The 13133-nt window shown below is 41.9% G+C and overlaps 1 protein-coding gene across 1 annotated transcript in view; it reads right to left on the reverse strand.

Annotated features, from left to right (window-relative positions):
• Positions 1-8075: 8075 nt before the first annotated feature.
• The window catches only part of IPO7 (importin 7), a 67744-nt gene continuing 62686 nt past the window's right edge, over positions 8076-13133 (reverse strand). Inside the window, exons 16-18 of the mRNA XM_032165857.2 lie at positions 12511-12617; positions 12071-12187; positions 8076-9208 (exon numbers count right to left, since the gene is read on the reverse strand). Of these exons, the coding sequence (XP_032021748.1) occupies positions 9111-9208; positions 12071-12187; positions 12511-12617 (322 nt within the window). The 3' untranslated portion in view covers positions 8076-9110. The remainder of the gene's footprint in view (positions 9209-12070; positions 12188-12510; positions 12618-13133) is intronic.

Here is a 13133-nt window from a genome sequence, read left to right on the forward strand (position 1 = left end):
AAAGAAAGTATCCTTGAAGCACAAAATTTGTAACTGTGATGAAGTCCAATTTGATTTTTTCTTTCTTTGCTTGTGTTTTGATGTTGTATTAAGAAACCAGTCCCGCATCCAAAGTCATGAAGATTTATGCCTATGTTTTTTTGTTTTGAGACAAGCATCTCACTCTGTCACCCAGGCTGGAGTGCAGTAGCATGATCACAGCTCACTGCAGCCTCAATTTCCCTGGGCTCAGGTGATCCTCACATCTCAGCCTCCCAAGTAGCTGGGATTACAGTTGTGTGCCATCATGCCTGGCTAATTTTTGTGTTGTTTTGTAGAGACAGGGTTTTGCCATGTTTCCCAGGCTGGCCACATACTCCTAGGCTCCAGGGATCTACCCACCTTCAAAAGTGCTAGGATTACAGGCATGAGCCACCATGCTCAGCCCTATTCCTGTTTTTTTCCTAATTTTATAGTTTGAGGTCTTACATTTAGATCTTTAATCTACTTTAGTTAATTTTTATGTATGATGTGAAGTAAGAGACCACCCTCATGTTTTGGATGTAGATATCTGGCTGTCTCAGAGCCATTTGTTGATGATTCTTTCTCATATTGAGTGATCTTGGCACCCTTGTTGGAAATCAGTTGACCATAAATATAAGGGTTTATTTCTGGACTATCAATTTTATTCCATTGGTCTATCTATGCCTTTTTTTTTTTTTTTTTTTGAGATGGAGTCTCGCTTTGTCACCCAGGCTGGAGTGCAATGGCATGATCTCAGCTCACTGCAATCTTGGCCCCCCGGGTATGAGCAATTCTCCTCTCTCAGCCTCTCAAGTAGCTGGGATTACAGGCGTGTGCCACTGCACCTGGCTAATTTTTGTATTTTTAGCAGAGACGGGGTTTCACCATGTTAGCCAGTGCTGTGGGAAGGCAGGGACCCTGAATGGAGGGACCGGCTGGATCCATGGCAGAAAAACATACATTGTGAAGATTTCATGGACATTTATCAGTTCCCAAAATGAATACTTTTATAATTTCTTACACCTGTCTTTACTGCAGTCTCTGAACATAAATTGTGAAGATTTCATGGACATTTATCACTTCCCTAATAATACTCTTATAATATCTTATGCCTGTCTTTACTTTAATCTCTTAATCCTGTTATCTTCATAAGCTGAGAATGTACACCACCTCCGGACCACTATTGTACAAATTGATTGTAAAACGTGTGTTTGAACAATATGAAATCAGTGCACCTTGAAAAAGAACAGAATAACAGTGATTTTCAGGGAACAAGGGAATATAACCATAAGGGCTGACTGCCTGCGGGATTGGGGAGAATAGAGCCATATTTTTCTTCTTGTAGAGAGCCTATAAACAGACATGCAAGTAAGAGAGAGATTGCTGAATTCTTTTCCCAGCAAGGAATACCCTGGGAAACGAGCGCATTCCTTGGGGGAGGTCTATAAATGGCCGCTTTGGGAGTGTCTGTCTTATGCGGTTGAGATAAGGACTGAAATACGCCCTGGTCTCCTGCAGTACCCTCAGGCTTACTAGGATTGGGAAATTCCAGCCTGGTAAATTTTGGTCAGACCGGTTCTCTGCTCTCAATCCCTGTTTTCTGTTAAGATGTTTATCAAGACAATATGTGCACAGCGGGACATAGACCCTCATCAGTAATTCTAATTTTGTCTTTGCCTTGTGATCTTTATTGCCCTTTGAAACATGTGATCTTTGTGACCTACTCCCTGTTCGTACACCCCCTCCCCTTTTAAAATCCCTAATAAAAACTTGCTGGTTTTGCAGCTCAGGGGACATCATGGGCCTACCGATATGTGATGTCACTCCTGGAGGCCCAGCTGTAAAATTCCTCTCTTCATACTCTTTCCCTTTATTTCTCAGACCAGCCAACACTTAGGGAAAATAGAAAGAATGTACGTTGAAATACTGGGGACTAGTTCCCCCAATAAGCCAGGCTGGTCTCAAACTCCTGATCTCAGTTGAGCCACCTGCCTCAGCCTCCCAAAGTGCTGGGATTACAGGCGTGAGCCACCGTGCCCAGCCCCATTGGTCTATTCTTACACCAGTACAATGCTATTGTGCTATAAATCATGTTATTTTTGAAGATTGTTTTGGCTATGCTAGGTCCCATGTATTTTCTATTTTTTTTTTTTTTTTTAGACGGAGTCTCTCTCCCTCACCCAGGCTGGAGTGCAGTGGCGCGATCTCAGCTCGCTGCAAGCTCCGCCTCCCGGGTTCACACCATTCTCCTGCCTCAGCCTCTCCGAGTAGCTGGGACTACAGGCACCTGCCACCACGCCCGGCCAATTTTTTTGTACTTTTAGTAGAGACGGGGTTTCACCGTGGTCTCGATCTCCTGACCTTGTGATCTGCCCGCCTTGGCCTCCCAAAGTGCTGGGATTACAAGCGTGAGCCACCGTGCCCGGCCAGTCCCATGTATTTTCATATAAATTTTAAGATAAGCATGTCAGTTCCTGCAAAGATAACTGGGATTATATAGGAATTACACCTAATCTATAGATACATTTGGGGAATTTTGCCGTCCTCACAATATTGTCTTCCAGTTCATGAATGTGGGGTGTCTTTCATCTTTTCTTTCAACAGCATTCTGTAGTTTTCTGTGTCCAAGTTTTGTACTTACTTGCTCCTGTTTTATAATGCTGTTGTAAATGGAATTTTCTTTTCTTTCTTTTTTTTTTAGAGATGACATCTCGCTCTGTTGCCCAGGCTGGAGTGCAGTGGCATGATCTTGGCTCACTGCAACTTCTGCCTCCTGGGTTCAAGTGATTCTTCAGCCTCCTGAGTAACTGGGACTACAGGCGTGTGCCACCAAGCCCAGCTAGTTTTTTTTTGTATTTTTTAGTAGAGACAGGGTTTCACCATGTCACCCAGGATGGTCTCCCATCTCCTGACCTCGTGATCTGCCCACCTCAGCCCCCCAAAGTGCTGGGATTACAGGCGTGAGCCACTGCACCTGGCCGGAATTTTCTTAATTTCATTTTCAATTCATTTATTACTCTTGTATAGAAATACCACCAATTTTTTCTTTTTGAGATGAAGTTTTGCTCTTTTGCCCAAACTTGAGGGCACTGGCATGATCTTGGCTCACTGTAACTCCTGCCCCCTGGGTTCAAGCAATTCTCCTGCCTCAGCCTCCTAAATAGCTGGGATTATAGTGCCCACCACCACGCCCGGCTGATTTTTTGTATTTTTAGTAGAGATGGGGTTTTGCCATGTTGACCAGGCTGGTCTCGAACTCCTAACCTCAGGTAATCCACCTGCCTTGGCCTCCAAAAGTGTTGGGATTCCAGGCGTGAGCCACCCCACCTGGCCAATACCACCAATTTTTATATATTGATCTTGTGTCCTGCAACCTTCAACTTATTTGTGTATTTTTTTTTTTTTTTTGAGACAGCATCTTGCTCTGTCGCCCAGGCTGGAGTGTAGTGGCAGGATCTTGGCTCACTGCAACCTCTGCCTCTGCCTCCCAAGTACCTGGGATTACTGGTGCCCACCACCACGCCCAACTAATTTTTGTGTTTTTAGTACACACAGGGTTTCACTGTGTTGGCCAGGCTGATCTGGAACTCCTGACCTCAGATGATCCACCCACCTCAGCCTCCCAAAGTGTTGGGATTACAGACCTGAGCCACTGCGCCTGGCCTGTGTGTGTGTATCCTTTATGGCTTTCTAGATATAAGATCATGTCATCTGTGAATACAGTTTTTTTTTTTTTTTTTTTTGAGACGGAGTCTCGCTCTGTCTCCCAGGCTGGAGTGCAGTGGCGCAATCTCGGCTCACTGCAAGCTCCGCCTCCCGGGTTCACGCCGTTCTCCTGCCTCAGCCTCTCCAAGTAGCTGGGACTACAGGCGCCTGCCACCACGCCCGGCTAATTTTTTTGTGTTTTTAGTAGAGACGGGGTTTCACCGTGGTCTCGATCTCCTGACCTCATGATCCGCCCGCCTCGGCCTCCCAAAGTGCTGGGATTACAAGCGTGAGCCACCGCGCCCAGCCCCGAATACCGTTTTTATTTCCTTTCCAGTCTGCATGTCTTCTATTTCTTCTTTCCTATTTTCCCTGACTAGGACTTCCTGTACAATGCTGAATAGAAGTGGCAGAAGGGAGCATCCTTGTCTTCATCTTTGGTGGAACATTTTTCTTTCACTATCAAGTCTATTAGCTTTATAGTTTTGTTAGATGCCTTTTATCAGGTTAAGGAAGTTCCTTTTTCTAGTTTCTTGGGTTTGTTTAAAAAAAAGATTCAGAAAGAAACCTTAAAATGCTCTGGTAGAGCGGGCGTGGTGGCACACGCCTGTAACCCCAACACTTTGGGAAGCCGAGGCGGTTGGATCACCTGAGGTTGGGAGTTTGAGACCAGCCTGACCAACATGGAGAAACCCTGTCTCTACTAAAAATACAAAAATTAGCCGGGTGTGGTGGCACATGCCTGTAATCCCAGCTACTGGGGAGGCTGAGGCAGGAGAGTCTCTTGAACCCGGGAGGCAGATGTTGAGGTGGGCCGAGATCATGCCATTGCACTCCCACCTGGGCAACTAGAGCGAGATTCTGTCTCCAAAAAAAAAAAAAAAAAAAAAAAAAAAAAGGCTCTGGTAGTTATAGAGCTCAAATATTGTATGTAATTGACAAATCCCAATTTATATATGAAAGCAGAATCTATTATTATCATTATTTTTTTTCTGAGATGGGTCTTACTCTGTCACCCAGGCTGGAGTGCAGTGGTGCGATCTTGGCTCACTGCAACCCCCATCTCCCAGGGTGAAGCAATTCTCCTGCCTCAGCCTTCTGAGTAGCTGAGATTACAGGCATGTGCCACCACACCCGGCTAATTTTTGTATTTTTAGTAGAGATGGGGTTTCACCACGTTGGCCAGGCTGGTCTTGAACTCCTGGCCTCAGGTAATCCGCCAGCCTCAGCCTCCCAAAGTGCTGGGATTACAGGCATGAGCCACCATGCCCAGCCTATTATTATTTTTTAAGACAGGGTCTTGCTGTACTGCCTAGGCTAGTCCTAAACTCCTGGGCTCAAGTGATCCTCCTGCCTTAGTCTTCCAAAATGCTTGGATTACAGGCATAAGCCACCGTGCCTGGCCCAGCATCTATAAATATGTAAAGGTGAATTCTCACCTGTGCCTTAACACCTGGAGGGGGCCGGGCGCAGTGGCTCACGCCTATAATCCCAGCACTTTGGGAGGCCAAGGCGGGTGGATCACGAGGTCAGGAGTTCCAGACCAGCCTGGCTGAGATGATGAAACCCCATCTCTACTAAAAATACAAAAAATTAGCTGGGCGCAGTGGCAGGCACCTGTAATCCCAGCTACTCGGGAGGCTGAGACAGGAGAATCGCTTAAACTTGGATGGCAGAGGTTGCAGTGAGCCAAGATCGTGCCACTGCACTCCAGCCTGGGTGACAGAGTAAGACTCCATCTCAGGAAAAAAAACAAAAAAAACCCAAAAAACCACCAAAAAAACACCTGGAGTGGGGATGACTACCTCACACAGACACGTACACACACGCAAAAACTTATATATTTCTCCTATAGTGCTAAAACCAAAGATTTTGCCTCGCTTAAGAACCACATTGTCCAGCTTCTTTTGATATGCATGGTCATAAGAATATGTTTTGACCCTTTATATAAGGGGCAACAATGAGTACAGCCTACTGTAATGGTCCCTAAAGGAAAGGGATATATCTGTCCCCATTGCTTGTTTTATGCAGTCGTAATACTACATACAAATCTATTCAGTGGTAATACTACATACAAAGGATGAAGGGCCTAGAACAGTATTGGATCACTTTAGTTAGCTGAGTTACAGCCTGGGTCTAGAAGACCTTTGGAGAAGCATACTGCTTCTGCTAATGCTAGTTTTTGGATTGCCAGGTCAACTTAAAATGTAACTGTTGATGTTAAAGAATCTATTATCCTAGCCTTCTCTAATTCGGAGGTCTGATTTAGGTTACTCCCCCAGTTGAGAGATGACACTACTATCTCCAAGAGCACCTTCCAGGTAACCTTTGTTTACCATGAGCCAAAGTGTGAAGTGGCTATTGCAAGAATGGCCAACTCACCAAGGATAAAAGCTAGAATTCAGTAGGCACTGATAATGGTCACAGAAAATCTTTACCAAAATTTAAATTACAAAGAACAGAACTGACAGTTTTATAACTGATGTTTTAAATTTAAGTCATTTATTTTACAAACAGAGACTACCTATTATACTTAAGACATTGTGTTGGATCTTTGCCAAATACATGGTTTAGTCATACTAATGTAATCCATTTTTTAACTTTCCATATTAATTTAATTTTTAATTCATTTTTCTTTATGCTTGCTTCACGGGCTACATCTGGGACTGAATAGCAGCATATGGCCCAAGGGCTGTGGTTTTGCCACTCATGCTCTATACTCTAGTCTCTTCCAGATTGAGTATAGCAGTCACTATCTTAATACAGTGTGTCACTATTTTATTACCTGCAGAGAAACAGATTAACTTCCTTTATTTAATACTGATAAATAGGCTTTTTCAAGAAAAAAAGGATAGCTTACATTTACAAAAGTGATTTCTGCTAATATCTGCCATTAACAAAGACAAATACTGAAATCCACACAAAATGAGAATTAACTTCTACAACTAAAAAAAAAATTATAGGGTAATAAAACTGTAGGAAAAGCTGTATGTAAAAAGAAAAAAGATAAGTCCCTATGCAGCTAATTACCAGAGAATATCGTAAATACATTCAAAAAGTTTTCCAAAAATCCTGCAGCCTCATCTAGAAACTGATACATGTTAAGATTCTTGATCTATACCAAACTATAATGTTAAAGGAAATCATGAAAACTGAGGTATATATTTGATGCATTAGAAACTATCATTTGAACACTATTTAAATAGTTTAATTATAAGGTCTAATTTCAAGTTAAAGTCTGTAAATGGAGATTAGTTTGGATTATATGACACAGGAGACAATAAAACATGTTCTCAAAGACATGCCAATACATTTTCTTGAAACAAAACCTCAGCAAATGAGAATTTTCATACTGTGCATGGGAATAACTAAAACCTTTATTAGATATGATTTTCCATTAACAATAATGTGAAAATTAGAATTATGAATTCAAAAAGCAGTGAAGTCTGAAAATTTAAAAAGTAGACTAGGTATTAGGGGATTAAAGGTAAAGGAAGACGAGAATGTTTCTTTAATACTATTCATTATTTCCCCTCTGTACACAATGTTGCATATATACAACTACTTCATTTTTATTGACTTTATATAATAGTGAAATCCCTTTAAGCAACCTAGGGTATACAGTTGGTGTCCAACTTTCAGGGGATTTGGGGGGGGGAGTAGAAACACTTGATTAACAGTTTTCACCCACACGTTAGACAATTTTTTTCTTTTTTTGCCAAGATTTTAGTAGTAAATTCATAAATATAGGAAATACTTTCACTCCTTCAGTGTTAAAATAGAAAACCAAACAGTGCCAACAGTAGTGGCTTAATTATTGGTATACAAGAAAAACACAACAAAAATGGGTTTTCTTAATTATGCATTTTAAATATCAATATGTGCATTTGTTTTTACAGTTATAAATTTTTTTCTCATCTGTTTTAGACAACAGCTTGTAATAGTTTTGAATCCATTAAGATGTTGCTTTCAATTTGAAATATTTTGTGTATACATGTATATAAAAAATAACCCAATGTATGACTCATCTGACAGATGTTTAAGATCAATAACGGCTTATTTTTCAACATGCAGTTAGGAAGAGAGGGAAGCAAGCCAACCTCTCTACAGTATCTTTTTGAGGGCTTGTTTTTGCAGTGATATCAATAGTGGTTTTTGGAGGGAACCATGTGCCTTCAGCCTATCTAGTCAAGATCAGATACCACAATCAACAAGAGGGGTAGAAGAGATGGGGAAAGGGGAGTGGGTAAGTGTTAAATATCAATTTTTTTAAGTGTGCATTTTGTACTCTTTCTAGGCACAGGATTAAAAACAGGCCAATGAAAAATTTGTTATAATTAGGAAAAAACTGCAATCAAATCAAGACATAACAGCCGAATTAAGTTCTTTTAATAGATTGCATATATAGATGTTTAGCCATACTCTTAGATCAACTCTTTAAGAGTAGAACTTTATATCCAATTTACATGCTCTAGATACCACCTTTCTTAATTTTTACAGTAAGGTCTGGTATTCAAATACCCACTTGTACACTGACAGCTTTAAGAAAAACAGGACACAGAGGGAGTTGTCATTTTTAGCAGCAATGAAATACCACTAACCCCTTTTTACATACCGAATTCAAGTCACTATCAGAGGTGAGTGCACCACAAAGTCACCAGGTACAAAATTGCTAGTTCATTTTTAAATTAATAACTTGAAATTACCCCTGACCCCCACCCCATTACATCTTTTTATAAACAGCAAACATTTTGCTATTTTATACATAGGCTAGCAGGCTTGTTTCAATATGAAAGTGCTAATTCATTTACAGATTTTTATAATCAGTTATGTAGTGCTACAATAAATGTCCAATAATCTACATAGGAACAATGATGAATGAAAATGATGAAGACTCAATAAGGCTATCAGATGACCTTATCTTATTTACATATAAAGAATAGATACCCAATGGTGAGGAAGAGACAGAAATTGGACAAAATACTCATAGGTGTAAAAATTACATCTACCTTTGAGTTTTATACTGTAAATGAGACATTTTAAATAGTCCTGTAGCCCATGCCTATTTTTTCCTCAGAAAAAGAAAAGCTGCCTTCATGACATCCCCTCTTGTTTCAGATTTCCACAGTGTCACTTTGAAGCTTGAGTCAGGATCTTACTTTCTTCAAAAAATAAAGAAAATACGCCCTCTAAGGTACCTCCCATGCCCCCCACCCCCAAAATCCCACTGATTTCTTTTCCAGTGCCAGGTTGCATGATCAGGTCCCATCTCCTGGGGTTGTTGTTTCTTTTGTCCATCTATTGATCATTAGTTTAGAATAGATAACATGAACCAGTTCTGGAACCACTACTAGGAGGAACACAAGCTCTTCACTACAATCACACAGCAGGAAAGAGATAACTCAATTCATCCCTGGTGCTGGGCCTCCAAAATTGAAAGAACTTGGCACAACTGGAGCACTGAATTTGTATCCTCCATGCTTCTCAATCATTTTGGATTCTAGAAAACAAATAAAATTTTAGTAGGGCATTCAATCATCTACTAACTTGGGGAGAAACTGACAAAACATTAAACAAGCCAGTAGCTTAGGCATCATTAATGGCCAGGAGGTTCCAAAGTCCATGTTTTCTCCAATGTATAGGGGCAAGGGAACATGCATTATGTAGAGAATATAATCTCTTTTACTGTATGCTGTAGACTTCTTAGCCAATTTTCACTTTCCACTGTTAAGAAAAAAAATCTTTTTTTTTTTTTTTTTGAGACAGAGTCTGGCTCTGTTGCCCAGGCTGGAGTACAGTGGCATGATCTTGGCTCAACACAACCTCCGCCTCCCAGGTGCAAGCGATTCTCTCCTGCCTCAGCCTCCCAAGTAGCTGGGACTACAAGTGCGTGCCACCACGCCCAGGTAATTTTTTGTATTTTTAGTAGAGGCAGGGTTTCACCATGTTGGCCAGGTTGGTCTAGAACTCCTGACCTCAAGTGATCCATCCGCCTCAGGAGTCAGGAGTTTTCGAGACCATCATGGCCAACATAGTGAAACCTCGTCTCTACTAAAAATACAAAAATTAGTTGGGTGTGGTGGGGCATGCCTGTAATCTCAGCTACTCGGAAGCTGAGGCACGAGAATCACTTGAAATCGGGAGACAGAGGTGGCAGTGAGCCGAGAATGCACCACTGCACTCCAGCCTGGGTGACAGAGTGGGCTCTTTTCAAAAAAATAAATAAATAAACAAAATAATTTTTTAAATTTATTAAAAAAAGTCTATAGATAATTGTTGTGCATTAACAGTGGTGTATAACCTAAAATGTACTTTTTTTTGTTTTTCTTTTATTTTTTTTAGAGACAGAGTTTCACTGTCACCCAGGCTGGAGTGCAGTGGTACGATGTTGGTTCACTGCAACCTCTGCCTCCCAGGTTCGAGTGATTCTCCTGCCTCAGCTTCCCAAGTAGCTGGGACTACAGGTGTGCACCACCACGTCCGGCTAATTTTTGTGTTGTTCAGTAGAGACAGGGTTTCACTGTATGTTGGCCAGGCTGCTCTCGAAGTCCTGAACTCAAGTGATCTGCCAGCCTTGGCCTCCCAAAGTGCTGGGATTACAGGCGTGAGCCACCGCACCTGGCCTAAAATGTACTTTTAAAAATTGCACACTGAAACAGTTAAAGATGAAAAGACATGTCTGGGAGCTATTTAACTTCGTAAGTTTTTACATTTTTGGAGACAGGGTCTCACTCTGGCACCCAGGCTAGAGTACAGTGGCACAATAACAGCTCACTATAACCTACACCTCCCACGTTCAAGTGATCCTCCAGCATCAGCCTCCCAAGTAGCTGGGACTACAGGCATGCACCACCACGCCTGGCTAATTTTGTTTATTTTTTGTAGAGATGATGTCTCACTATGTTGCCCAGGCTGGACTTCAACTTCCAAACTCAAGCGACCCTCCTGTCTTGGCCTCCCAAAGTGCTGGGATTACAGGTGTGAGCCACTGTGCCCGGCTTAGGTGTTTACATTTTTAACAGAACTTTCTACTATCTAACCATCACCATGAGCTAAAGTTATTGCATACTGAAAGTAGTCTTCAACTGTACTTTTTTTTTTTTTTTTGAGACAGTCTCGCTCTGTTGCCTGGGCTGGAGTGCAGTGGCGCAATCTCGGCTCATTGCAAGCTCCGCCTCCCGGGTTCACGCCATTCTCCTGCCTCAGCCTCCAAGTAGCTGGGACTACAGGTGCCCGCCACCGCGCCCGGCTAATTTTTTGTATTTTTTAGTAGAGACGGGGTTTCACCGTGGTCTCGATCTCCTGACCTCGTGATCCGCCCGCCTCGGCCTCCCAAAGTGCTGGGATTACAAGCGTGAGCCACCGCGCCCGGCCAACTGTACTTTTTTTTGAGACGGAGTTTTGCTCGTCACCCAGGCTGGAGTGCAATGGTGTGATGTCGGCTCACTGCAACCTCTGCCTCCTGGGCTCAAGGACTTGCCTGCCCTAGCTTCCCAAGTAGCTGGGATTACAAGCATGCGCCACCACGTCTGGCTGTGTTCTCTAGTTTTTTTTGTTTCTGTTTTTTTGGAGATAGAGTCTTGCTCTGTTGCCCAGGATGGAGTACAGTGGTGCAATCTCAACTCACTGCAACCTCCACCTCCTAGGTTCAAACAATTCTCCTGCCTCAGCCTCCTGAGTAGCTGGGAATATAGGCATGTGACACCATGCCTGGCTAGTTTTTTGCATTTTAGTAGAGACAGAGTTTCGTCATATTGCCCAGGCTGGTCTCAAACTCCTGAGCTCAGGCAATCCACCCACCGTGGCCTCCCAAAGTGCTGGGATTACAGGCATGAGCCACCACGCCTGGCCCAACTATACTTAAAACTAAGCAAACTGGGGCTGGGTGTGGTGGCTCACGCCTGTAATCTCAGCACTTTGGGAGGCCGAGGCAGGCGGGTCATGAGGTCAGGAGATCAATACCATCCTGGCTAACACGGTGAAACCCCGTCTCTACTAAAAATACAAAAAATAGCCAAGTGTAGTGGCAGGTGCCTGTAGTCCCAGCTACTTGGGAGGGTGAGGCAGGAGAATAGCATGAACCCGGGAGGTGGAGCTTGCAGTGAGCTGACATCGCACCACTACACTCCAGCCTGGGTGACAGAGCAAGACGCCATCTCAAAAAAAAAAAAAAAAAAAAAACGCAAACTGTAGCCAAAGCCAAAATTATCTTGAATTAAATCCCTCAGATTAGAGTTAATTCCTATCACGTGCAACAACTATACCTTTTATATCATCTTAAATGATATAAAATTTAAAATCTGTAAAATTTTATAGCTATAAAAGTCACTAATTAAAGAGGAGTTACAGTTAATTAACATACCATGAGCTGCTCTTCTTTGATCAGCCAGAGTTGCTATGTCCTGTAACTGTTTTCTTTGTTCTTCATTAAGACCGTGAGTCAGTGCCTGATACCACACAGGATTACGATTTTGAATAGCTATCAAAAAACAAAAACAAGAGAAAAACAACATGAATAAGACAGGCTTGGTAGCTCCACTCTATTCTATTCCTCCTACTCCATCCTGAGCCAGTACTGAAATTCTGATCTATGTTATATTCTCCCAATAATTTTTAAAATTACTGTATTTGTGAAACAACGGATATAGGAATAAAAATTAATTACAGCTTATCTTTATGCCTCCAAAAACTCTAATCATTCTTACGATCCACCTCTCTAGCAAATAAAGACTCAGAGCCTAACTAGTTCTTATATAGTAAGTAACAAACCAGGGAGACTTCAGGAATAAAGCTAACCCAAACATCTTAAAAGATTCAGAGCTAAAGCAACTTGAAAATCATCAAGGCTATTTTGGTACATGGGCCCCGTGTTAGGAACCATCCTTTGGGGACTGACATGTGGTGTCTGTCTACAAAGTACAAGGCACAGAAACAACAAGTTAGGCACCTCAATCAGTTCTTGCTGCCATGTAGCTCAGAAACCAGCACTTTGTGCTTCTGCAACCTTGTATCAAAACTGCCTTGTCATGGGCTTAGAAGACTCAAATCCTTGGTTATCAGATAATGTATTCTATCAAAAAATATATTCATCAGTTCCCAATGCATAGGAAATGATATATAACAGCAATTAACTCTGAGAGGAAAGGATGTTTCAAATACAGGGGAAATTTAATTTCTTAACATGGATGGTAAAACACAGATGCTATACCTTGTTGAAATCCAAGTAAATGATGGTAAAAAATGAGAACCTAGTATTCTGGAGCCACATACAGTGACACATTATAGGAACAGTGGACTTTTCTTGGAATATTTAACAGTGTATGTGGCTCCAGAATCCTAGGCATATATAATTCAAAAATCTCAAGGTTAAATTAGTTGTTTAAAGCTAAAAATTTAATTATGCCAAAAGTGCTAACTTAGTAATA

Source organism: Hylobates moloch, unplaced genomic scaffold (genome assembly GCF_009828535.3).
Source record: "Hylobates moloch isolate HMO894 unplaced genomic scaffold, HMol_V3 SCAFFOLD_11, whole genome shotgun sequence".
NCBI classification, from domain to species: domain Eukaryota; kingdom Metazoa; phylum Chordata; class Mammalia; order Primates; family Hylobatidae; genus Hylobates; species Hylobates moloch.